Raw genomic sequence first — 27,051 nt, forward strand, 5'->3', positions numbered from 1 at the left:
TCCTAATTAGCCATGGTTTCCTATTTCACCTGCTTTGAAGCAAGCGATCATGCTAAACCAAAAATCAAATGGGTTCAATATCCTGTTTTGTTCTGTAGATGATAGCCATTGCTTCCCAGTTCTGGTGAAGCAGGAAACGGGTTAATTGGAGGCTTTCTTAATTGATTTACAGCATGTATGAAGAGAGAGGCAAAGCATCTCTGCGCTCGAACAAAATGTCCCTACATTCCTTGGCTTAATCATGGTCTGAACTGGGCAAATATGTATTTACCTGCAGCATTTCATCCTAAGCACTAAAATGTTTGTAAAAATGTATAGGGGGAAACGGCAAAAAACAGCTTCTTTTATTTATTTTTATTTCATAAAATATATATACTGCTTGATTGTCAAAGCAAACAAACCTCAAAACGATTTACACTACGTTTGCTAATAGGGAGTTGAGCAGCAGAATATTAAATAGTCTCAAAGGGCTCCATAAACAGCAAAAAGGTGAGCAGTGATTGAGCCAAGTGAGCCTTCCTTGGGTCATGACAAGATTTTGAACTCTGTGCTTGATGATTTACTGCTGGAGTCTCTAGGGCAGCCTTTCTCAACCTGTGGGTCCCCGGATGTTGTTGAACTACAGCTCCCATCACCTCTAGCTAGCAAGGCCAGAGCTCAGGCATGATGGGAGTTGTAGTCCAACAATATCTGGGGACCCACAGGTTGAGAAGCGCTGCTCTAGGGCCAGTTCTGACTGCATATGATGCTACTCAGACGTCTCTGGGAACACACTTGGCAGATACAATTCCTTCTGCTGCTGCTTCTTAGTAATGTCCAGAGAGGTCTACAAACGGTGGCTCTTTTTTAAGCTCCTGCAATCATGAAACGCTCCCAAGGGGCAGCAGTACTTAGACATGGACAGAGGCTGGCTCAGCTGATCCTATGACTCCATTCTCTGAATGTACCGTATTTTTCGCTCTATAACACGCACCAGACCATAACACGCACATGGTTTTTAGAGGAAGAAAACAAGAAAAAAATATTCTAAATGAAATAGTGGATATATGATTTTTGTGGTTCACGCTGTGGCCACAGACATGTGATCTGACAGTGAGTTTGGGGTAGCCCAATGCAAAAATCCTGAGGATCCATGCTTTGTAACCACGTTTTTGCACCACTGCGGCCCCGGGCAACAGTGGGTGCGTGATTTTTTTGGTGCAAGCTGTAGCCATGGACATGCTATGTGATCTGATGGTGAATTTGGGGTGACCCAGTGCAAAAATCCTGAGGATCCATGTGGATCCATGCTTTGTAACCAGGCTCTCTGTCCCTCTCTTCTCCCCACTCAGTGACTCTTCTCCCTCTTTGCTGTTTCAAAGCGAGCAAAGCGAGCCACGGAGGAGAGAAGGAAGGGGAACCATGGATCCTCTGCTCACGACTGCAGCAGATCCCCCCCGCTACCTGCAGGCATTTGCTCCATAACACGCACAGACATTTCCCCTTACTTTCTAGGAGGAAAAAAGTGAGTGTTATGGTGCAAAAAATACGGTATTTTTTAAAATGTTCCTCATTTGCCGGCAACTCCTGCAGCCAACTGGTGCCAAACATATTGCTCTACTTTCCTTTGGACCACATCAGCAAGACCGAGAGAGAGAGGGGTCTTGTGGTCTGAGCCACTCAGGACCTCCATCCACACTGCCCAGGCTCGTGCTCCAGATTGGTCATTTGGTGCTGATAATGCAGTGGTTTTGCTTCACCTCGGAAGGCACACTCCATTGCCTCTCAAGACAGACGGATGCCAGCAGCAAAAAATTGCCTTGTTGGTTTTCTCAATTTTTGCTGGTAGGGCAGTTTCAAGCTGCAACGGAAGTTTTCTAACAGTGTGTTTATCCTTCCAGAATTATTCCGCTGGATAATGAGGACAGCCTCTACTTAGTGAAAACAGTGAGTCGAATTTAAAGTTTGCTGCTTCCTAGATGTTCATGTCCTTTTACTAAAATGCCTTGAGAGGTATTGGCAAGTTCAGGAAGGCTCAGGAGATCCTCCGGCCTCCTGCCTGAGCCACATTGTGCACAGGGGCTTATACCTGGCAGAGGTGCAGAGGAGGTGCTATGTACCCCAAGGAGCCTCAAGGCTGGGAGCCAAAGGCAGCCCCCCAGGCTTCCCTCTCGGTCCCTTGGGACTCCCCCCAAGCCACATCCTTCACTGGCCTTGCTTCCACCCTAGTTCTTGCCTAGTGGGAATGTGTCTCTTAATACTTGCCTGCATGGAGGACATAGAGATAGTTGAGTCTGCAGAAACCACATAGTCACACAAGAAGAGGCGGCAGGATCAGGCCAGTGTTTCATCTGGTCCCACATCCTGTTCTCACGGTGGCCAATGGGAAGCCCAAGGCCTGAGTGCAAGAGCAGTCTCGCTTCCTGGGCTTTCCAGCAACTGTTACTGCTTCTGACAATGCAGGGAAAGGTAAAGGGACCCCTGACCATTAGGTCCAGTCGTGACCAACTCTGGGGTTGCGGCGCTCATCTCGCTCTACTGGCCGAGAAAGCCAGCGTACAGCTTCCAGTTCATGTGGCCAGCATGACTAAGCCGTTTCTGGCGAACCAGAGCAGCGCACGGAAACGCCGTTTACCTTCCCACTGGAGTGGTACCTATTTATCTACTTGCACTTTGATGTGCTTGAACTGCTAGGTTGGCAGAAGCAGGGACTGAGCAACGGGAGCTCACCCCGTCGCGGGGATTCGAACCGCCAACCTTCTGACTGGCAAGTCCTAAGCTCTGTGGTTTAACCCACAGCGCCACCCGCGTCCCTCTAGTGGAGGTAGAATATAGCTATAGAATATAGACAGTGCAGGTAGAATATAGCTATTCTGGCTAGTAGCCGCTTAACCTCCATGAATTTATCTAATTTTTTTGAGCTATCCAAGTTGGTGGCCTTCACTGCCTCCAGACTAGCCTACGGTACCAAGATAAAATTAACATTCATTGCTTTTCCCACTTATGCCTTTGGCCTCAGCACTGACATGTGGCCCTCAGAAGGTTGTTTTCTGAAGGGAATCTGGCCCCCAGGCTGAAAAAGTTCCCCACCCAGCTGTTCCATAGAATTCCTTCAGTCAAAAAAATGTGAACTCTATTTTAGCTGGGGGCTGTGATGGATAAAAGTGGGAGTATTGACCCAAGCTCTTTTTTGCTGCTCCTTTTCTCCCCGCCCGCTCCCTTGGTTTGCTGCAGGTGTCCATGACAGTCTATGACATTCCTGACTTGCTTGGCGGAAGGGGTTGCCTTGGGTCGGTGATCTTCTCAGAATCATTCCTGGCATCACAAATTCTTGTGAAAGAAAAAGGTATTTTTGTCGCCCAAGAAAACCTGCCGGGGGGGGGAGCTCTTTCAAATGCAACGTCAAATTACGTTGCGTGTGGAATGGCTTTTGGATCACGCGTAACACCAAGCCAGCTTGGACAGTGTGTGATCAAACTTTGGGCTTGCAGACTCCTCCTACCCCCTATTATTTTCCTCTTGCGTATTTGGATTGCCTCTCTTTCACAATAAACTATGGCTTGCTGTTCCACCTATAGTTTGACCGTTCTGGTATAGAGGGCAAGCACAAACTATAGGTTGCCTGTTTGGGTGTTACAGCAACCTATAGTTTGACAGAAGAGAGTGGACATGGGAGGGCAGATTAAGCAGAATGGGCGTCACATGACCCCCAAGGCTCTTCCATTCATTGGCTGATGGCTTAGCATTTCATGCAAACCAACCCTATGAGTACCGTATTTTTCGCCCTATAGGATGCACTTTTTCCCCTCCAAAAATGAAGGGGAAATGTGTGTGCGTCCTATGGGGCAAATGCAAGCTTTCACTGAAGCCTGGAGAGCGAGAGGGGTCGGTGCGCACCAAATCCTCTCGTTCTCCAGGCTTCAGGAGAGCCCCAGCGCCAGCCCCACAAGGTCGGGGGACAGAGGGAGGTGGAACGCCGCCATCCTGCTGTCTTCCCGAAGTGGTTTGGAGGCTGACGGCGGGGAGACCCCTTCGCCAGCCCCGCAAGCTCCGGGGACAGTGGGGGAGGTGCAGCGCGTCTTCCCGCTGTCCCCGGACCTGATCTGAAGGGCGGCGGGGAGAAGAGCGCTTCTCCCCGCTGCTGGCCCCACAAGCGCCTGGGGAAAAATAATTTTTCCCCCTTTATTTCCCCCCCAAAAAACTTGAAGCGTCCTATGGGCCGGTGCGTCCTATGGGGTGAAAAATACGGTAAATGCTAAATTCTTATCAAGCACACACTAGCAAATGCCTCAGCTTCACTGTGAAGTCTGCATATTATTTATCTGGGGAGGCATTCCCGCCCCCTGCCCCCATTTGCCTTCACAAGCCTGTCCGCACCAAGCTAGTTTCTTGAACTTATCATGGCACGGAGTTAGAGCACGTGATAAATTATTTTACCTTTAGGAACCTTCCACTTACGGGTACATGAGCCAGGAGGGAAGAGTCATAGTGGTAGGACTTCTGCCTTGCATGCAAAAAGACCCAGGTTAAGTCCCCAGCATCTCCAGGCATGACTGGGGAAGACTCCTTGTTTGAAATCGTTCTGCAGTCATTGTACACCAGCCTTTCCCAGCCTGGCTCTGTCCAGATGTTTTGGACCATGAATTGGTCCCAGCCAGCATCACAAAACATCTGGAAAATGTCATGTTGGTGAAGGCTGGTGCATACAGTACTGAGCTGAATGGATTGTTGATCCAATCACATCCTATGCTCCCAGTGGACCTAAGATCTCCCTCTTGGCAACCTCTCTGATTTGCAGAGTTCGCTGGAGGCAACATCTACAAACTGTCCCCTTCCTGTTACAGTCAAACCTCGGTTGTCGAATGTATTTTGTTCTGGAAGGCCGTTCAACTTCCAAAACATTCGACAACAGAGGTGCGGCTTCCGATTGGTTGCAAGAGCTTCCTGCACTCAAGCGGAAACTGCGTCAGATGTTTGGGTTCCGAAAAACATTTGTAAGCCGGAGCATTTACTTCCAGGTTTTTGGCGTTCGGGAGACAAAATGTTTAAAAGCGGAGCCGTTTGAGAACCGAGGTTTGACTGTACATGGCTTAGGAAATGAATCCCTCCAATGAAACAGCTCCACTGAGCCACAGTCATGCACGATGTTAAATCTCCGGACGCTCGGGAGCTACGCTACTTATGCTTTTCTTTGCTTTCCTGCAGATGGCAGCATTAGCACAGAAACCAGCTACGTCATTCTCACTGCAGCTATCCCGAGATCTGTTTCTTGGCTGGTAGGTATGACTTCATTCCCTTAACCTCCCCCCCTTTTTTTCTTTTAGTGATATCATTGTGGAACTTTTTCTTACGAATGTGCCGAAAGCAAGGAAAACTACTCTGCTGAGCTTGTTCCAAGTGCAACTGTGAAATTGTGCTTGAAATGGATTCTGTACTTGGCAATCTTAGTCAAGGATACTAGATGTAAAGCTGATTAAATAGGACCGAGGACTGAATTGTGTTAACTTTTCCTGCGTGCAAATTCAGCCAAAGTGCTTTTGTCCAGTAGGAAATGAAAAGTAGAGGGGATTCCAAGATAGGAGGAGACTTTGGCACAAAGTGTGAGAATCACACAAATGAAGAGATGCTCTGTGGTGTGACACATAGAGAGATGGACTAGGACAGGCATAGGCAAACTCAGCCCTCTAGATGTTTTGGGACTACAATTCCCTTCATCCCTGACCACTGGTCCTGTTAGCTAGGGATCATGGGAGTTGTAGTCCCAAAACATCTAGAGGGCTGAGTTTGCCTATGCCTGGACTAGGACCCAGGAGAGACTCAGCCTTGAGAATCACAAGGTTAACAACACTTTGGAGGTCCCATGCCTCAAGGAAGTTAGATTGGTTTCAACTAAGGCCAGGGCCTTTTCAGCACTGGCCCCAACGTGGTGGAACGCTCTGTCACAAGAGACGAGGGCCCTGCGGGACTTGACATCTTTCCTCAGGGCCTGCAAGACGGAGCTGTTCCGCCTGTCCTTTGGTTTGGACTCACTCTGACCCAAACTCTTATGTTTCCCTCCCCTTATGGTCTTGATTTATCGGCTACTTTAAAATGAGACTGCATTTTATATAGCATTTTAACCTGTATTTTAAATTGGTTCCCTCCCCCGTTCCCCCCATTATGTTTTTACTGTGATTTTATTGGTGTTAGCTGCCCTGAGCTCTGGCCAGGGAGGGCGGGGTATAAATAAAATTTATTATTAAGGTTACCTTTGCCCAGTCACTGTCTTTCAGCTTAAGCCCGACACCCGAGTAAAACTGTCATATGGCACTGTGGCTGAAGACCATTTTATGCTTGCTCCATAAAACTGCGGCCATGGATTATTGCCATAGTTGAGCCCATGTAGTCCAAAGGGATAGCTCAGTCGATGGAGCAATCAGCTGTTGATCTCAAGGTTATGGGTTCGAGCCCCACGTTGGGTGAAAGATTCCTGCACGGCAGGCGGTTGGACTAGATGACTCTCATGGTCCCTTCCAGCTCTACAGTTCTGTCGTTCTAAGTTGCGCACCTTGAAACAGTTCAGGCGGCAGAAGCTGCAAGAGATCCACTGCATCCACATTACAGGATTTCCAGTTTGCAAAGGAAATGCGCTGAGCTGAAGCAATTGTTGGCTTTGTTTACAGGTTGAAGATAACGAAGTGAAACTGTCAGAGAAGGCCCAGCAAATCCTGAAGGTTTGTAACGCAACTTGGCCGGCTGATTAAGCTTGAGGTCGTGTTAGTGTGTGAGTGTGTCTGAGTCAACGCTATGCTGGTGGAGGTTCCCAAGAATGTTAAGCTTTGTGTTATATTGTCCGTTTCTGTCTCAGTGCTTGTCCTCTTCCTCCCCACCACTTGTTTTGCAGATTTAGCTCTTTAGATGTGGTTTGCATGCACAATGAGAAGGCTAAAAGCAACTTTTCTAAGCCTGTCCTTGAACAAAATGAGGCTAAAGGGCCATCGAGGGCTCAGTCCTCTGCCCTGCATCCAGTTTAGATGAGGGGACATTCAGACCACTTTTATGCACACACAGTCCTGCTTGATGGAGGCAGAAGACAGCCCTAGCTTCTGGACGTGACCTCTCTCTAAAACCCAGCACTCCTCCCTCCAGGAGCTCCATACCTCCTAAGGGGAGGCCTTGCAATCATTCTGAGAACCACTGGGGCAGGGATAGGGAATCTATGGCCCTGCAGATCCTGCCCATCAAATGTGGCTGAGGGTGATGGGAGACCAAGAGAAAACCAAGGGCCACCGGTTGCCCATTCCTCATGTCGGGTACAGTCAGAAAAGACAAGAGGTTTTGCCATTGGTTCAGGGATGGCTCATAGAGCATGTACTTTCCGTAGCGATTTGAAAGATCACATAGCAACTGAGAAAACAACTCTGGAGAACCTCCTCCAGTCAGACAATGATGAACTGGATGGACAAATTGTCCGAGTTGGTACCAGGCACCTTCCAGTGTTCCTAAGGGGTGTTGTGGATCAACGTTCAGCCGATAGGGAGAGAGTATCTTTCAAATATAATTGGTCCAGTTCAGAGACTCTGTTGCCATTGTTTGATCCTGAAAAAACTCCCCATCTTTATAGGAAGAAGAATCTTTCCTGGGAACCTTTCTGATGGGAGGCGACGGAGCCTATATTGCTTCCAGCAATTCCCTGTGTAGACCAGAGGAAGGTAAGCGACCTGCCCTGATGGGACATTTGAATGAACAGGCAGCGAAAGGAGAGGCACACACACACACACACACACACACACATACACATTCGCCTTGGGTTTCTCCAGTTCCCTGCTTTTTGATTCTCCCTCCGTTTCGGAAAGTCTGCCATTTTGTTGACACCCGCGAATTTGAATCTCAAGTGAAATGTAGCGGTCAAGATTCAGAGGACCTCACGTCTAGCCCTGTGCCTGGACGTGTGTGCCGGTTTCAGGAGCAGCCCCTTCCTTGTTGAACAGCAAGCCTCTTTTAAAAAAACAGAGAGCTTCAGGCACAGCTTTTGACGTGGCAGGAGGTAATAAAATGCCATCAGTTATTGACCCATCTGAAATAATTCTTAGGTCCTAGTCCTCATCCTCAGCTAGTGCTTTGTCTTTATTCTTTCCTGTTAGAACAATTGTTTTATTATGAAATGGAATCCTCTCAAATAAACCCCCTTGTTGTGCTGCTAGTTGTATCTTGTCATCTACCCGTTTCAGTATGAAACTGCTCTGAGTTTCAAGCTCAGCGTTGCCACTCGTGGCGACATTTCCTTGGGGGTGCAAATCAGCCCCATGGATCAGCAGAGCCGCTCTGTCCCTTAACCGTAAAGACCTCCCTGAGTCCCCTTTCAGCTTGAGTCAGTCCCAGATGCCTATCTATTTACGCCATTCTGGCACTCTAACTTGGATTTACACACACACACACACACACACACACACACACAAACAAATGCACACATGGTGTACCACCTGAGCCTCTCTGACAAAGCCTTTGCACTAAGATGTTCACTTTAGGAAATCTCCTTTAGACCTCTTTATCCAAAAGGTTTTTCAGATAACCCAGCACTGCGTGGGCTTCAAGGTTTTAGCTTGCCGTATTTGGTTTAAGCGACAAAGTGAAACTGCAAATGTGCTTTTGCCCTCCAAAGGGTAGCATTTGCTCCTAAAATATTACTGCCTTAAAAGTAAATACTGACTCTGGTAAGTTCCAGGATCTGGTGGATTTAATCATCGGAGTGAATTTTTATGCGTCGTTCACGTTTTTTAAAAAAGAAAAGTGGGAAGAGGGTGAAAGATTTAATTTGTGACTACAACTCTACTCTCTAATGGGAGAGTGACTGAGAAATGCAGAAGAAAAAGGGCACATTTTGCATAGTTGCATTTCCCAATCTCTGTCTCAGATTCAGCTTCTGTGGCGTCACTTTATAGGAATGAGTTTCCCTAAAAGGAATTTCGCCACACTTCACTGCCCTTAAAAGACAGTGTACAGATATATGGAGCAATGCATCTGAAACACAAAAGTAGTTTGCTTATTTAAAGCTAGTGTAGTGTGGCTGTGTCCAAAGGCAGCGTCCGGGCCTGCTCTCGTTGGGACCGTTGCCTCTTTCCCTCATGTTCAGTTCAGCCTAATAGTGGTCAGTACTGTGCATGATCCTCGAGTTCATAATAATAATAATAATAATAATAATTTATTTATTTATATCCCGCCCATCTGGTTGGGTTTCCCCAGCCACTCTGGGCGGCTTCCAAAAAAATATTAAAATACAATAATCTATTAAACATTAAAAGCTTCCCTAAACAGGGCTGCTTTCAGATGTCTTCTAAAAGTCTGGTGGTTGTTGTTCACTTTGACATCTGGTGGGAGGGCGTTCCACAGGGTGCCACCACCGAGAAGGCCCTCTGCCTGGTTCCCTGTAACTTGGCTTCTCGCAGCGAGGGAACCGCCAGAAGGCCCTCGGTGCTGGACCTCAGTGTCTAGGTTGAACGATGGGGATGGAGACGCTCCTTCAGATATACTGGACCAAGGCCATTTAGGGCTTTAAAGGTCAGCACCAACATTTTGAATTGTGCTCGGAAACGTACTGGGAGCCAGTGTAGGTTTTTCAAGACCGGTGTCATGTGGTCTTGGCAAAAAGATCTGCCTGGCTCCTTATACAGAGGGATTTTAAGCCGATGCATGAAGCACCTCATATATTCTTCTCCTCCCCACCCCCACCCCTGCTTCCCTTTGCAGGTAAGCTCTATTTCTTCTCAGAGGGCCTTCTGTTCTGCCACCCGCACTACGGAAGCATCACCATTTCCAAGGCTCACATGACATCCATCAGGTTCTACGATGGGGTGAGTGCTGGTCCAGTCCAAGCTCTGTTCTTGCCGCAACCGGTCCATGCAGGCGGAAAAACTTTCTCCAGACTCGTGCAATCCAGAATTCTACAGGGCAGAAATACCCCCCCCCCAAAGCTTGGGAATAATAAGGACCAGAAGTTGGCCAGACTCTCCTCTGTCTCAGTTCACTGAGGGCAGGTGTAAGAAGAAAAACAGCCTTGAAAACTGGGGAGATGTGGGGATGAATTGCAATAAAATGGGGAGTGGGATAGTGGTGAGTGTTGCTGTCCCACAACATCAGGTGGTGCCAGGGGGGCTGCCTGCTGTAATAATAATAATAATAATAATAATAATAATAATAATAATAATAATAATAATAATGTTTATTTATACCCTGCCCTCCCCGGCCAGAGCTGGGCTCAGGGCAGCTAACACCAGTAAAATTACAGTAAAAACATAATAGGGAAAAAACCCAATTTAAAATACAGGTTAAAATGCAGTTTAAAATGCAGCCTCATGTAGAAGGAGGACTGGCGTGGCAGTGGAATCAGCAGGGATCGTGTGCTCTTTTGCCCTGCACCCAACAGTTTAAGTAGGGAACTTTTAGACGTGCTCAAAGTATGTGTGTGTTTCCTTCTGCCTCGAGTCTTTGATTACATCACCACTCCACAATCTGCAAAAGCATTTGGTGGAAGCGTGGCTTATTATACGTGAAGAACAATGCATAATGGAGGGGTTAAACTTGAAAAGCTCCAGATTCAAAGGCTATGAACGCACATGCCCCTTTGAATCCTTTCTCCCCCTGCCTGCCTGCCCCTTTGTAGCATTGCAGGCTGTGTGGGCCCTGACCTTCCTTCTATTGTTTGGCTTCAAGACACCCAACTCCTATAAACCTCTGGCTATTTATGGGGCCTAGGCTATCGCTTCTGAACGGCTGCCAGGTATTCTGCGCGGAGCAAAAACTCCGAAAGGGAATTTGCATTGTTTCACTGACCTGGCAAGGCATGAGGCTGGAGAGCTAAAAATAACACAAATGAGATGAGAGGTGGCGATAGTTGGGAACATCTGTAGCCTAGCAATAATGCAGATATACAGGAAGAGATAAGCATTTTAATCTCTAAATGAATCAGCGCCCTAGCGGCATATTCTATAAGCTGCCTCCCCCCCCCCCACTTTACGCTGACCATTTCTCTTGATAACCATCTGGGAAAAGGGGGGTGTTTCAGAATCAGCAGTGCCATATTTGAAGTGTTTGCACATTGCCGCTGTGTTCCAGAAACCAACTTTCAGAGGGAACCTCCAGGATGCTAAAAACAGTTTCAGAGAACCTGCTTGCAAAAGCAATCATAAGCTCCCGGTCGGTTTCACTTTGGTTCAGTGTTGGTTGGTTTTTCTTCTTGACCAGGTTCAGACATAGGTAAAGGTAAAATGGGCTGGTGGCAACTAAACAGGGGGCTTACCTCCCCGTGCATCTCCCCCATCAGGGAGCTAATCCAGGATCAGGCCATTCAGTCTTTCATGGACTCAAATGCTGTACTGCAACATCCCTTTTAAACAGAGGTAGATGGTAGTGTTGCATTCTTGTACAAAGTCTCTTTCTAACCAACTGTTTTCAAACCTTGGAAGTATATGCAAAAGGATGTCCATGATGTCGGGTTTTTATATATGGCGGACGTCCTTTGGGGTGGCCAGGGGCTCTTGGAGAGCCAGTTTCCCACCCGCCTCCTTTCAGAAGTGGTTCTCTTCCTTCTCCTGTTCCCTAGGACTCCACAAGTGTTGTTGCCGCTCTCCTTATCGACTACAAGAGCTCCCTGCTTGCACACCTGCCAGTCCAGCTCCACACTCCAGGCAACTCTCTGGTGATCGCGCTTTTCCCAAAGTCAAAGCTTTATAAAGCTTTCTACTCACAGGTGACATGAACAAGAGATCGATCTAGAAGTAAAAAAAATGCCCTTTTCGATACGGTGGGCAAGGGGCGCCCTGTAGAGAGAGTGTTGTTACGATGTTCTGCCGGTCGACTCCCCCTTGCAGTTGGTTTCCCCGGGTCAGGAAGGTTCGGGGGGAGGGATGAAGCCATTGGGGGCTCTGCCCCTTCCTGCCTCTCAGCCGGGCCCTGATCCGAGCAGCTGTTTCCATGTACATCCTTTTTCTCCCAAGTAACCTCACAGAGAGCTAGCCATGGATTTTGGCAGCTGCGGCTCTGAAGTTCTTTCCTGGCTTTCCACCTGCTCTGTTCCTGTGGCCCTGGGGGTGATGGGAGTGGTCCGAGAGGTAGCCAGGAATATGGGCAGTTGGCATGGGGACTTCCAGTTTTGGGGTTGGCATATCCAGATCCACTAGCTTGAGGGTAACCAACGTGGTGTGCTCTCTCAAGATGTTGCTGGATTCCATCTTCCATCAGTGAACACCCAAAGATGATGGAAGTTGTTGTGTCTGACACCACTGCAATTCCTCTTCAGGGTCACAGTGAAAATGCATCTTTTCCTCTGTGCAGACCTCAGGTTTGAGGTCTGGGCAGGGCTGAACCCTGGGACTTGGCTTGGTCAAAATGCCTCTAGTTTACTCTGACACAAGCGAGTGATGAACCTCCTTTGCCACTGCTGTTTGCCTTCTCTGTCGTTGACTGTCTTTTGAAGTCACACAAGATACTGTGTTCGCCGATGGTCTGAACGTGCAAGTAATAATTTGCACACGTGAAAGGGTCATTGCAAGTCAGACATCACTGACAGCGTGTTCACATTGTCTTCAGAGCGATGGCTTTTCAGTGGAGGCAAAAATCATAAAATTGTTGAGCGGTAAACTGTGTGGTGAGAGAGTAGTGTTTGTGTGGTTTTGTTTGTATGTATGTGTTGTGTGTGTGAGAGAGAGAGAATCTGCCTTTGGCTCTATGAAGAAGAGGCAATGTTTTGTATTAATAGAGTTTTGTTAAATACAGAATAAATAGAGTTTTTACAAATACAGAATAAAAATGGGTAATGAGTCAATTGAAGTAAAATCAGATTTTAAAATATCTTGGGAGTTACTAATCCACCAAAGCCCGAAATCCAAAGGGAAGTTTTTTAATATAGTACAGATTGTGCCATTTGTTTGTTGGGGGACAGTAACCCCCCCTAAAAAAGCGTATCTTGATGAGCATGAGCCATGCTGACACATTAACCTTCTTCTCCAGAGTAATGATTTAACTACTGTTGATTACTGGTAGAGGAAAAGCAAAGCATAATCTCATTAATGCTGACATGAAAAATAGCTCATTTTCCTCGTTATTAAATAAACCATTTAAAGCGCTGCAGCTCTGTTCAGTTTCCATCTCTTAGTGTTAGCATTTATTACCATGGATGACAGCAGGCTCCAGTTGTTCTGGGAAGTCCAGTTCGGTTTTTAAACGCCTTCCGCAGAGAGGATTCCTAATTACAGATGTTAATAACTAGTAGTACCCCAGGAATCCTCTTGGGTTAGCTATCAGTGGCGGTTCACCTTCCAAAACAAATACCACCTCGTAGTTCTGCTGCAACTATTAAATGCAGCATTAAACTGTGTAATTTGAATGTTTTGTGTTCTTCCTTGTAGGTTTGCTCTGTCTGGCAACAGCGGGGGAATTCGGGAGTAACCTTGAAGATGACCCAGGATGGCTGCCTGCCTGTAGAACAGGAGAAATTGTGAGCAGATGGCCCTTCCCCCTCTATAGAATGGCATGGAACAGGGGGGAGCCGCAAGAAAACAGGGCAGGGTGGAGTGCTCCTGTCCCAGGAGGCTTGCCTGCCAGCCATGCCCTTTTCTAGGATGTTCCATTCCATCCCATCTCCCCGCTCAGCTTTTCCATTTTTCACCAGTCAGCCAGCATTCAGTGAGCACATTTAGCCCCTGCTGAGCTCAGCCACCACTTGTCCCCGCCCCCAAGGATTTTACATTCATCTGCAAACCTTAGGGTTTCCTCCTGTCCCTGCTCATTCCTCCCCCTTGTGTGCAAGTGGTGCTGCTTTGGCAAGATAAGGATCCATACTAGAGAGCACATTCACTCATAATGAATCTGTAGAAGGTTCTGTGTGCTGTGGAGTCCCTCCATGTGTGTTTCACGCTGACGCAAACTAAATATCAAGCCATTTTCTGGTTTGCTTGGTGTGTGCAGTTGCTTATTCCTCTCCCGTCCCCTGATCCATTGCATTTATTCTCTTGTGGAGTTAGCATTGCCAGCTTATATTAGTGGAGGTCCCTCTGGCCTCCTTTGAGGCCACTGGCCCTTCAGCTGGTGGGTCAGGACCCGCGAGAAAGTCTCCCTGCAGCCTAAGGTGAGTCGCAAGAATGCCAAAGCCATTTTCCTTTTTGCATGGGTTTCTTTTTAAACAGCAGCACAAATGCAGAGAGAGAGAGAAAGACAGGTAACAGTGCAATGGAGGAGAGTCACTCAATAGTTTAATAGGAGCCCATTTATAGGTTCATCTTTTCTAAGCTGCCTCCCCCAATTCCCTCTTCTGTTAAAAGCTCTTAAAATTTCAGAGGTCTGCTGCCCTTTGCCGTTCAGTCACCCTAAAAAGAAGGGGGGGAACGAGTGTGTGCATGAAGAAATCTGAAGTTTGCCTTTAAAATGTGTGTCCTGGCTCCAAAAAGTTTGAAGGCTAGCTGTCCTGATCCACGCTGATGCAGTCATAGTGCATTCGCAGCAGATTTATACTGTGCCGTCCACATAGGAGATACAGTGGAGAAAATTACAGGCTTCTAGTCGGAAGCTCCTAGGCTTGCGCTGATTGGAAACACAGCAGGATTTCCACTCCTGAAGTTCTGCATGGAAAAACAGTGTTGAAGGGGAGTTGCATCTTTCCACCCAGTGCCATCACGAGCACAAATCATCTTGCATGTAGAATGCAAAGGGTACCTGGAGGTGTTCTTGGTCGCAGCCTGGCCTGAGTGGTCGCTCCAGCAGAGCCACAGCTGTCTTTTGGCAAGAGGGAGGGAAGAAGTGAAAAGGAGAACACTATAGGAGGGAGAGAGGCTGAAGAGAGAGCGATTATATTACCTGGGCACAAGGCAGGAGCAAAGGTCTCTTGTACAAAGCTGCATTGAATGAGTGGCGTATTTCACTCCCCTGCCAGACCATTCCCTTGGCCTCATGTTGAAAGGTGAGTTTGAGACGTGGTGGTTTGGCTTTGCAGCAGTGCACGTTGACTAGAAGGAAACGGAGAGAGCATTTTCCTACGGCCAGATCCTTAGTTCTAAATGTGTGTCCTTGTTCCAGGCATACCAGCATGCAGAAGCTTTTCACCGTCCTGTCCTGTCCCCCTGGAGAAAGATGGAGCCAGCTGAGAATATCGGTCAGCCTCCCAGATCTGGACAGGTGAGATTTCTCAAAAATAGCCTTTGCGTGGCAAGTTCCTGCCTCCCCCCGGTGGAAATAAAGACACATGGCACAAATACTAGGTTAATGGGCAAAAAATGGCCACAACTTTATTGGTTACAGGAATGAGCGGTATTGGCTTAGGCATTGGTCCTAAACGACTATCTGGCTTCAGCACGATTGTTTGAAGACTGGGAAGGGTTAACCACCAGTAGGGGGAGTCCTGCTGATGCACATCAACTAGGAACTCCCCCGGGGTCACCGCTCGGGGGCGTGCCTTAGGCCCTCACCTCCATAGGCTTCGGACAGGGCCACGCCCCCCCGGAATCCTCTACCCTTCGATAGGCGGCAAAAGAGGGAGTTCCCCGGCTGCACCAGTGTGATATCGCGCAAGCCACACCCCCCCAGGCCAGCTGATTGGCTGGTGAGGGGATGACGCGGCCGGGGATCCCCTCAATCGCGTGGAGGCTGAGAGCCAGCCCCAGCGCACGTGGAGAGGGTGTGAAGCCCGTAACTCCACCTCCTCTTGAGTTCAGAAGTGGTTTTGTGCTGACCAAAGGACAAGTTACCCCATGGAATCCCAGTTGTTTGTTAGCTGGGCACATGTCTCTCCAACTCTGGGTGGGAATCGGGTCTTGTTATGGAGCAAGTTCTTAAGCCACAAATTGGCTGGTTTTGAAATTAATGGGGGAATGTGCTTCGAGAAACAGAGATAATGGGGTGTGTGGAGGAAGGGAGGCTGGTATGCCAAGCGCACGGCTTATACTTGGTCCAAAAAACTAAGGTTTATTGGACCGAGATGATTCCATATAAATTGGGCCTTTGCTGGATTCTCAGCATATTTGTGGGCTCAATGGCAGCCATGCAGGCCTCCAGGGGTTCCTCCTGAAAAGTAAGTATGGCCACGAACAACTCTGCGCTGTCTTCTTCCTCCAAAGATTTCTACAGCACTTTACGGTCAGCAGCGTAAGCCGTGAGCCAGTGATGAGAGCCCATTTGCCAACGTTGCTGCAGCAGTCCAAAGCGCTTCCTGACAACGAGGCGGAGAATGATAAGGTAAGACAGCTAATCTGAGACCTGCGACATTTCTTAAAGGTCCTCTGTTTGCATTACAGTGTTTTTATTTCATTTTCGTGCATTTTCCTCCAGTGTAACCCATCTTGGCAACCTGATTGCAAGGGGTTTTACGTACTTGTCTGCCATTTTTTTTAAAAAAAACTTCTTTTCAAATTTGGCTTTCCTGCCCTTAAAATAGCCTCTTTCAAACATAACGTACATACATGATTACTTCGTCCTGCCCACAGACCCATTTTAGCCCCTTTGAAAACTAGCAGCGCAGTCAGTAATGATGGCAATGATTTAACTAGTTCTTCTCCTGCTTTGAGGTGGTGATCACCATCTTAACCGGTCTCCCGGGATGTCGCTCGAGTGATCTCTGTTCTTTCCTGGTCACTTTTAACAAAGAATATGGAAGGTTAGTTGCGATTTACTTTGTTGCTGTTTTCCTCCTCCTCCTCTTTTTAAAAAATAGTGGTGGCTGATGGGAAACTATGTCCTGCTAAAGCTGTTCGTAGGGGAGCAATTAGTGGTCAGGACCTTCTCCAAGTATGACCTCTCTGCCTTGGAGCCTGGTTCTACTGAGGTGCTCGAATGGTCTATCCCAGTCTTTGCCAACCTGACACTGCCCAGATGTTACGACTAGCCCCCATCAGCCCCATGGTTCCAGGCAGGGGTCTTTCCCTGCCCTCCCAGGAGATTCGTGGGATGGATCCTGTGGCCACAAAGCTGCGGCCTTTTACTGAGGGCAACTCACAGAGTGGTTTTTCCTCCCTCCCAGTCCTGATTTAGACAAAGCAGAGGTGGGTGGGAAGTATTATTATTTATCACCACGTATTCTCTAAAGGCATTTGTTTTACCACCTCCTATGTTAAGTCTCGGGATATGGGTGGCTCTGTGGGTTAAACCACATTGCCTAGGGTTTGCCGATCAGAAGGTTGGCGTTTCGAATCCCCGCGACGGGGTGAGCTCTCGTTGTTCAGTCCCAGCTCCTGCCAACCTAGCAGTTCGAAAGCACATCAAAGTGCAAGTAGATAAATAGGTACCACTCCGGCGGGAAGGTAAACGGCGTTTCCGTGCGCTGCTCTGGTTCGCCAGAAGCGGCTTAGTCATGCTGGCCACATGACCCGGAAGCTGTATGCCGGCTTCCTCAGCCAATAGAGCGAGATGAGCACCACAACCCCAGAATCGGTCATGACTGGACCTAATGGTCAGGGGTCCCTTTACCTTTACCTTATGTTAAGTCTCAAGGCGGTGTACAACACTGTTAAATTGCAGGAAGAAAGAGCCGGTGAAAAAAACCAGGGCAAAATAAGTTACAATGTGCTGATGATAACATACAGTGATACCTCGGGTTACGAACTTAATTCGATCTGGAGGTTCGTTCTTAACCCAAAACCTTTCTTAACCTGAGGCGCGCTTTCACTAATGGGGACTCCTGCTGCCGTGCGATTTCCGTTCTCATCCTGGGGCAAAGTTCTCAGGTACCACTGTATTAATGATATGTGATGCTGCGGACGGTGTTGACAATGAAGCAGGCAGCATTGTTCTGACTTCGTTATGCTCTTTTAGGTGGCTTGTTTATCGCCAGACTATGGACAGCCCTGAATGTTTCAGCGCAGCTCATTTCCAACGGTTCCTGGCAAGCGTCCTTGAACCCCAGCACAGCCGAAGTGCTCGTCTCTCGGCTTACAGTAGGAAGAAAGTGAGGCTGCTGGTGGTTCTGCAAGGGTAAGAGACTGCTTCTAGATCTGCGTGAGCTTTTAGCAATCTGCCATCTTCATATTGCCACTTTGAGATGCGTTTGACCTCAGATCTGTAAAGTGGGAGGTGGGTTTAGGTAGAATGGGATCTTCTGGTAGATCTCTGGATGATGTGCACTAGGTTGATAACAGTTTCTGGCTCCCACTTGTCTTACAGTGGCAGCAACTGAAAGTCACCTCTCCCACCCCACACAAAACCAGGATTGCTGAAAAATGATTGCTTGGAGCGGGGAACCAGGAGTGGATTTTTTCTGTGAAAGATCCTGATCACAGATACCTTGACTCTGAGGCATTCCTCTTATTTAATTCTTAGTGTATGTCCACCCAGCTGAGATACTCTTTCGGCTGGTGGATCTTAGGATTCTAGTTTTGTTTTTTTAATTTTAAAAAAGTGAAGTAATTCCCACAAGCCTGAAGCCTGCTTACCCCTGCAGAGAATGGTAGCAATACTCGAACAAACTATTCAAAAGTATAGCCAACATCTTGTAGGCAAAGGACACCTACACCCCCCCCCACACACAAAAAGAGAGGCACTTGATGGACTTTTCTCCTTGATATAAAGGGATGCTTTTAGAGTGTTCAGAAGCCTTTTGCTTTGGTACATGGCTACATGTTCCAGAAAAATCCAAAATAACACACATGAACGCAGTTGAACGCACACACACATTAAGTTTGGAGCGAGAGAGACTGTTTTTGTAACTTTTAAATAGCCCCAAGATAGCAAGGAGAAAGGCCTTCGTTGTCTTCCTTCCTGCCTGAAAGCTCCCACACAGCACATTTTATCAGACTGGGTGGCAGGAGCAGCCTTGGCAAGCATTGTTTTGGTCTTGATTCAAAGCATCATGAAATCGCTCTCCAAGGGAAGTGCTGCTCAGTTGAGGGGAGTTATGGACCCAACACGGAAGCCCTTTACAATAACGCACCAAGGCATTTCTATTAAGAAATGTCGGAAGTGAGGTCAAGTATACCTTGCCCGCCAGCGCAGAACAAGGGATGGCAAGAAGCCTTTGGAAAAGCTGTTTGCAGCAGATCAGATCGTCACCTTTGGCATTTTGAGAAAGAGATGAACACAATGGAAACCAGGGGGGTGAGAGTGGGACACAAACCCATTGGTGCATGACCTCTTGTCCTTTTCCATTGCTGTCTCTCTTTGCCTGCATCTCCTCTCTTTGCCTGCATCTCGAGAATGATGCTCTTAAGACCCCTGCTGGCTGGAGTCAAGGGTCTCTCTAAGCCACAATCCTGCTCTCTGCCAGCTGCCTAAGGCGGTAGCAGATGTCCCTGTTGTGTGTTCCCTGCTGCGCACCTGATGTTCAGATGTGAATGGCAGTCACCCCCCAGCAGAACCAGGTACCCTCTAAATGCTCCACACTACAACTCCCATCACCACCTAACCTGCACAGCTGGAGGTTCCTCTTCGATATACTGCAGGGGGTGTCTTTTTGTGAATGACTGTGGGAAGGGAGAGGTGCCCTTGTGCAAATCACAAGAGAAGAGCCATTTTACCTCCCTGCCCCAGGACTTGGATAAGAAGTGCTTTCTCAGAATCGAAGCTCATTGCGCCATTCATGTATAACCACTGTCTCTTTCCACCTAGGCTGGCAGCAGCCATAGTCCTTGTTCTTCCCCATCACATCACAACCCTTTGCTTTCATTCCATCTGCAGATACACAGACGTGATTGACGTTGTGCAGGCTCTCCAGACTCACCCAGACGCTGACGTGAAGGCTGCTTTCGTTATTGGAGCCATCAGTACTTGCGTCGAGCCACTGAGTTGCTACATGGAACACAGGTACCCCTTTGCAAGCCCCTGCATGCATGGCACAGACATTTCTTCCCCGTGTACCTGCACCGTTGTCATGCCAGCTGCCTTAGAAGTCACAGATTTCTGTAGCCAGGGAAGCCACACCTTGCGAGCTTTCCTAGATGAGACCAGAAAGGTCGTAGCATGTCTTATCCGGAGAAATGTCTTGGCTGAAAGGGTCTTCTCTGGGAAGTGATCTTGCCTGAGCGCTGTGATCAATTGAGGTAGATAACCTTATGCTTGAGGAACCAGTGATCTTCCTGAGGGTGTGGTAGCTTCAGGGGGCTTGGAAGACTAGCAGACGACATCTGCCTGTATCCCTAACACTCTTAACGCTAATGCATTTGTATTTTACAGGCTTCTTTTCCCCAAGTTCCTGGACCAGTGCTCACAAGGTAAAATCTCTGTATGCAAAAGTAAGATGCACATTTCCTTTCAGGAATGAAGCCATAAGCCTTTAAGGTGTCCTGTGGAGACTGCTGCCGTACGGGGTGGTGTTGGCCAGCCATATATCTGCCTAGCGGACGTCGAGAATTAGGATGCAGCAGGAGACCAGGCACTGAAAACTTAGTAGCAAACAGCAACGTAGAGAGCTGCTCACAGAAGTGTCTGGTAGCTTAAGGAAAGCTTTAAAAAGTGGGTCCTGATGGACAAGAGGGTGGCAGCCTGACAAGCAATCTCTACTGTCAAACGAGCAGGAGAGCTGGATTGCTGTGTGACAGCAGTTTCAGGGAGGAGCGTTGAGCTGACCTTTAAATACCCACAACAGAGTCTTGTCCTTTTACTGATTGCCTTGGCTTACCACCTTTATGCTCTCCCAAGAGCACACAGTGGCTGGTGAAGACATTCCCTAAGACAGCTGACCCTGTTTGCTTTCTCCCCCCCCCCCCCAGGTTTGGTGAGCAATGTGGTCTTCACAAGCCATACAGCCGAGCAGAGACACCCACTCCTTGTTCAGCTCCAGAACCTCATCCGAGCTGCGAACCCCACTGTGTCGTTCATCCTGGCAGAAAACGGGGTCGTGACCAGGTAAGCCTGGATGTTTCCACGTGGGCCACAGAAGTGGAGAGAAACGCCAGTCCTTTTGGGGCGCTTTGCACAGGAATGAAGCAGATGTGAGAACTCTCAGTTGCCTGGGCTGCCATTTTGCAGACGAGACGCCTCCGCTGCTGGCGGCAAGCTGGCATTTTCCATATCCTCCTCCGTTTCTGCTCTCCAACCAGATGTTCCCAGACTATGACTCACTGAGAGTTTTAAATCCTTGTTTACATTACATTAACAGGGCCGCAAGCTACACTCAAGCTCTCTTTCGGAGGGTTGTGGGAAAACGGGTTCGAAATGCTTTGGATCTTGAAGAAGAAAATGGTTCTTAGGGGTTTGAAGACAGCTTTTTGTTGTCTCCAGGATCAGGAAGACTAGAAGCCAAAAAGCACCTGCTGTTACATTAAAATGGCAAGCCAGAAAAGCCCCCCCCCCAGGTTGATCTGACTCACCTGGTGGGTAGGAATCAGGTTTAAATCCTGATGGTTGCCTCTGCTTCTGGGAAAGTGCACTTTAAAGGTGACCCCCCCCCCAAACGAAACCTCACTCTCTCTCCTGCTAGGAATGAAGACATCGAACTAATCCTATCTGAAAACAGTTTCTCAGCTCCACAGATGCTGACGACTCGCTACTTAACCTACCCTGGCTGGCAAGTATCTCCTTTTGGTAAAAAGGTTTCAAGTGCAATATCCTTTAATAAACATGAGCATTATAAAGCACTACTAGATTTATTTTCCCCTCCGTTTAATCTGCCCAGATAAATCACTTCGGTAATGAAATGGTGCAATTAGTTTCTTAGAGAAATCCATTCAGTTGTCTTGTTGTTCTCCAGCCCCATTTTCTAATTAAAAGATGGCTGCCCGAACTGGAGAGCACTGTAGAAATTTCACCAAACAGGGACGGAATCTCTGAAAGGTCTCCTAGTCCATCTCTTTTCAGCATGGCCACGTCTTCATTAGTGTGGTTTTTGCTGTTTGGGCAACAAAAGGGAGTTGAACGCTTGGAAACCAGTTTGCAATTAGGAGGCATTCATGAGCTAAGAGGGAAATAAGAGGGTTTTTTTGTGGGGTGTTCCTTACAGATGCATTGCAAGAAGCCAAATATCTTGGACATCATATCGCTTATTTCCCCCTCTTGATCTCCTGTTTGAATGCAGCGCCTTGTATTTAAATACCTCCAATACTCAAATTCACCTAGAATCAGAGTCAGAAGGGACCCTGAGGGTCATCAAGTCCTTTGCAGGAATCTCAGCTAAAGCGTCCATGGCAGATGGCCATCCAACCTCTGCCTAGAAACCTCCAACGAAGGAGAGTCCACAACCTCCCGAGGGAGTCCACATACAGGCATCACTTGTATGTTGCAATGAGAGGAATGATGCACATATTTATGCTCTTCACATTTGAACTCTTTGCCATTCCAGTGTTAGGTTTTTAACCTCACTCCGTGAACATACGTGAACATTAGGGCCGGTGGTTCCCCACTCTTGCTTTAACTGAAAATGCCAAAGATCTAATCCAGGACTTTCCATGCGCAGGTCATGTGCTCTTCTGTGAAACTTTGACCCTCCCTCCAGCACATACAGTGGAACCTCTACTTACGGACATAATCCGTTCCAGAGGTCCGGCCGCTGGTCAAAACGGGATGCTAGAAGAGGCGTCTTGTGCGCATGCACATTCGGCGGTGGCACGCTTCTGCACTTGCGCAGGTGGCGGCAGCCGCTTCTGCGCATGCAGACAGCAGAAGCCACTTCCGCACATGCACGAATCATGGCAAACCCAGTGTTTACTTCTGGGTTTGCCACGGACGCAACTTGGAACATCCGCGAGACGAGGCATATGTAAGTCGAGGTTCCACTGTACGTTCATGCTTTTGCTGGAGAAAGCAAGCAATCTAAGAAGCGTGCATTGCTGTGTCATCCCGGACTAGCTGTGGCGCTTTGAATCACAGATTCGTAGCGTTGGAAGGGATCACAAGGGTCTCCAACCCCCTGCAAATCCAGGGATCTTTTGCCCAACATGGGGCTCAAACCCACAACCCTGAGATTCGGAGTCTCATGCTCTGCTGACTCAGCTACCTCAGGACTGAGCCCTATTCACAGTCTGGTTGGCCACCTTCTTCTGTCTTGAACACAATATTTTTTTCAGTGCCACTAAAAATGTTTGTGACTCTCAAACTTCAAGGAAGCCAAAATCCAAAACAGGTGGGTGCCTGTTAAGAACCAGCAAAAGAGGTCTGCTTCATGACCTGATCCTCATCCGACAGCGGGTTGCAAGAGCTTTGGGACTGGACCAAATTTGGAAAATTGACACACTGACATGATTCCTTTCTTCTCCTCCTCCTCTTCAGGTACGAGGGCAAATTCTGTGCAGGTTCCACCTTTCCCCCGATGGTTCAGATCTGTGTGTGGTTTAACCGTCCCTTGGAGAAAACACGATTTGTGGCCAAGTGTAAAGGTAAGAAGCAATTGAATGCAGAGATTAATTTTAGTGTCGTGTTTTCTCCCTGAAATTGCTAGCAAATTACATTAGTGGCCAGAATATCTCCCCCTCCACACACACTTTACAGTTGATTTTAGGTGTCATGAAATTTAATGGTTATTTTTTATTGCCTTATTTTTAATGACCCGGGTGTTGTTTTGAGTGCAAAAATATATTGACCCAGCTGAGGGTCCTGTGCACCTTGATTTGGGGAAAGGGTCCTCTTTGCTTCTTCACCACCTGCTGCCAAGGGTCCTGGGCTGCCCTTGCCCCATGCCACCCTACCTACGCCCAGCATAGCCAGCAAAAACTTCACATCCTTGCACCTGTTCATCGTTTCCACAAGCAGAAGCCTGAAAATCTGCAACCGCAAACCTTCCTGCTGTGTCGCGTGCTCAAAGCCAATTATGTATGTCAGGGAAAGGGATGCCTTGGTGTTGGGTTTTTGCCCAAATTCAGTTTAGCACGCACATTGCTGCGATTAGGTACAAAAATTTCCTGAGCATTTGAAAAAATTGCTCCCTTAACCATGAGGGCTAGAAACTCTTTTAAGCCAAAAATGAGATTTGAGGGAGCTTCGGTTTCCACACCACCAGGTCCCAGATTTTGGCATGAAATCTCAAGCCCAGTAGTTTCTATGTATGACAACACACATCCTTGTATCGTTTTATATACCATAATCTCTGCCTAGCAATGGCATGTATTAAATCTCTGCTTTGCTCGTGTTACCTTGCTCACGTATCTGATCCTAGAAGGCGCTTGCTTTAAAAGGGGATTGTTTTAAAAAAGCAAAACCTTCTTGTTTCCTGTATGTTTAACACAGGCTTTGCCAATGTTGCCCCTGGCCTGATAGTAATTGCACCCCAAAACGTCTAGAGAGTAGTACATGGTCAAGGACTGCCTTTTTAAAAAAAATTGTTTAATCATTTTTTCGATACAAACATCAACCGCAAAAGACACATACAACAAAAACCATACTAACAATAACAACATAATTTGACAATTCAGATTTGAATACACTGATATACCTATGACTACACCTTAAGGACTGCCTTAAAGTTTGCGGCATGCTAGGTGCTCAATAAAGGGTTACGCTAAAGCTATGCAAGTGTCTTATTTCTCCCATACATATTTTCTAGCCTTCGTAGAATTAATTCTAGGGTGAAATAGGCCTTGCAAATGTTTTTCATTTCCCACTGCACCGCCTCCTTAGTCAAGAAAGATTAAGTCACTTGCCTGCGTTTTCTCTGTGTCTTTCTGTTTTCAAACAGCCCTGAAGTCCTCCAAAAAGTCAAGTCCTTTCTCTGGAAACGTGTACCACATTTTGGGGAAAGTTAAGTTTTCAGGTAACGGGCGAGTGATCGGTCACCATTTATCTCCTTAGGGAAATGCTATGGGGTGGGACCCTTTGCTGCCAACCTCCCCCCAAACTCCGCTCACGGATACTCCTGCTGCAAGATGGGGGGGGGGCCTGAGGGGGTTTCCTGCCAATTCCCTTTTCCTCCTGCAGCCTCTTATGCCTCCCCCTCGCCCAAAGAAACAGGCTCCAAAGTGTTTAGGGATGCTTTCAAACAGCAGAGGACGTGATGATGGGAACTGCAAGGGGGAGCCGGTGAAGGTCACCTCTACTTCCAGCTTCCGTATCACTGGGAGCCTCCCTTGGATTGGGATCCTTTCCTTTTACAGGAGGAGTCCTTTCATTTGCGTCCAAGCTTTTATATCTCAGCTTTTACAGCATTGTTTTGAAGTTCCTTGGACTGAAACTCCCCTGGAAGGTGGGGGAGATCTGTCTTCCTCTCTGTCTCTCTCTCTCTCTTTACTTATTTATTTTATTGTGCCGTGGAAGAAGTTTGTTTCATTAGAGCGTTGACAGAATTAATACCATGCCCCCCTGTTTTTGTTTTTTTGTTTTTTTGCTTTTTTGCTTAGAAAAAAGTAGTGTTTTGCATTTTGTGTAAAGTATATTGGGACGCGGGTGGCGCTGTGGTCTAAACCACCGAGCCTAGGACTTGCCGATCAGAAGGTTGGCGGTTCAAATCCCTGCGATGGAGTGAGCTCCCATTGTTCGGTCCCTGCTCCTGCCCACCTAGCAGTTCGAAAGCACGTCAAAGTGCAAGTAGATAAATAGGTACCGCTCCGGCGGAAAGGTAAACAGCGTTTCCGTGTGCTGCTCTGATTTGCCAGAAGCAGCTTAGTCATGCTGGCCACATGACCCGGAAGCTGTACACCAGCTCCCTCGGCCAGTAAAGTGAGATGAGCCCTGCAACCCCAGAGTCGTCTGCGACTGGACCTAATGGTCAGGGGTTGCTTTACCTTTACCTTTTATGAAGTCATATTACTAGGTTTGCCTGCTAGCATTAGGAAACATTTATATATACAGTGGTACCTCGAGTTACAAATGCCTCAGATTACAAACTCTGCTAACCTGGAAGAGTTACCTCGAGTTGAGAACTTTGCCCCAGGATGAGAACGGAAATTGTGTGCCGGTGGCAAAGCGGCAGCAAGAGGCCCCATTAGCAAAAGCATGCCTCTAGTTAAGAACAGTTTCAGATTAAGAATGGACCTCTGGAACAAATTAAGTTCATAACTAGAGGTACCGCTGTATAAATATTAAAGTGAGGCAGGGAGTTCAGTAAATCGAAATTTTGCTTAGTGCCGGCTGAGATGCAGAACTCGCTAGGGAGCGATTCGCCCACCGTTCCTCTCTAAATGAAACTGGGGTTCTTCAATATATTAAGATTAAAGATCAGGATAATAAGGAGGGAAAGAAATTGCTGAATTAATTAATTGAATTGGAACACAAAAAAGGGAGGTATGAGGAGGTCAGGGAAACAAGGATATGAATGTAAGATATGGAAAGATTGGGTTTTTTTATTTTTATTTTTCCCCTTTTTTCTGTAAGTGTACTTACTTTTTTATTCTGTATCTTTCTTGAATTTTTATTTTTGTCTTTTACCTTTGTATTTTTTGTTTTTATGTAATTCCTCTTTCTGAAACTTTAATAAATATTTTATAAATAAAAAATAAAAAAAATGAAACTGGGGTTCTTAAGGAATAACACCCCCTCCTGCTCTTTTCGTCAGATTCAGATCGGACAATCGAGGTCTGCCACAACACCTCGTCCAACTCCTTAAGCCTGGTGCCTGTTCAGGAGGGGCCAACCCCTTTCCCCCCTCCTGATTCAAGAAACGATGGCCGCGATCACGGCGGGCCTCAGGAGTACTTCCTGGTCTTTGTCGGCTGCTCCCTCAAGGAGGATGACATCAAGGACTGGCTGAGGCAAACTGCAAAGCAGGTGAGTGACCGTCTCCTTTTGGGAGAAAATTCCCTTTTGGGGGTCCAGCAACGGAGGCTCACATCTAACTCCCAATTAGTCAGACTTCATTGAGTAACGCATTACCAGACAGAGTGTCAAAGAGTCTCTGAGGGCATTTCCGTCAGCACACAGCCTTTATACCAGCTTTTCTCAAACTTGGGTCCCCAGGTGAGGCTGGACTGCCGCTCCCATCATCCCTAGCTAGTAAGACTTTGGTCAGGGATGATCACCTGGCCCTGCACATGAAGAGGCATGTGTGAAACATGGCCTGCTCCCTGGGACACCTGGGTGGGATGTGCTAGGGATGAAGAAGAGGGGGATGGGACAGGACAACAGGGCAGGGATGCAAAGAGACTCTGAACTCTATGCAGGGCTGGAATATTTTCTTACTGGACAAAGAAATAAACAACTACAGTGGTACCTCAGGTTACATACGCTTCAGGTTACAGACTCTGCTAACCCAGAAATAGT

General features: G+C 47.5%; 1 protein-coding gene across 1 annotated transcript in view; it reads left to right on the plus strand.

Annotated features, from left to right (window-relative positions):
• The window catches only part of DNAAF9 (dynein axonemal assembly factor 9), a 78,163-nt gene that overhangs the window by 38,290 nt on the left and 12,822 nt on the right, over window positions 1-27,051 (plus strand). The window contains exons 16-34 of the mRNA XM_082236330.1: window positions 1,881-1,926; window positions 3,214-3,325; window positions 5,185-5,255; window positions 6,642-6,692; window positions 7,583-7,670; window positions 9,706-9,809; window positions 11,558-11,704; window positions 13,362-13,450; window positions 15,025-15,123; window positions 16,062-16,179; window positions 16,509-16,597; window positions 17,752-17,910; window positions 19,609-19,734; window positions 20,104-20,141; window positions 20,640-20,775; window positions 21,350-21,436; window positions 23,134-23,240; window positions 24,536-24,610; window positions 26,348-26,559. Of these exons, the coding sequence (XP_082092456.1) occupies window positions 1,881-1,926; window positions 3,214-3,325; window positions 5,185-5,255; window positions 6,642-6,692; window positions 7,583-7,670; window positions 9,706-9,809; window positions 11,558-11,704; window positions 13,362-13,450; window positions 15,025-15,123; window positions 16,062-16,179; window positions 16,509-16,597; window positions 17,752-17,910; window positions 19,609-19,734; window positions 20,104-20,141; window positions 20,640-20,775; window positions 21,350-21,436; window positions 23,134-23,240; window positions 24,536-24,610; window positions 26,348-26,559 (1,954 nt within the window). The remainder of the gene's footprint in view (window positions 1-1,880; window positions 1,927-3,213; window positions 3,326-5,184; window positions 5,256-6,641; window positions 6,693-7,582; window positions 7,671-9,705; window positions 9,810-11,557; window positions 11,705-13,361; window positions 13,451-15,024; window positions 15,124-16,061; window positions 16,180-16,508; window positions 16,598-17,751; window positions 17,911-19,608; window positions 19,735-20,103; window positions 20,142-20,639; window positions 20,776-21,349; window positions 21,437-23,133; window positions 23,241-24,535; window positions 24,611-26,347; window positions 26,560-27,051) is intronic.

The sequence above is a fragment of the Podarcis vaucheri genome (genome assembly GCF_965113315.1).
Source record: "Podarcis vaucheri genome assembly, chromosome: 9".
Lineage (NCBI taxonomy): Eukaryota > Metazoa > Chordata > Lepidosauria > Squamata > Lacertidae > Podarcis > Podarcis vaucheri.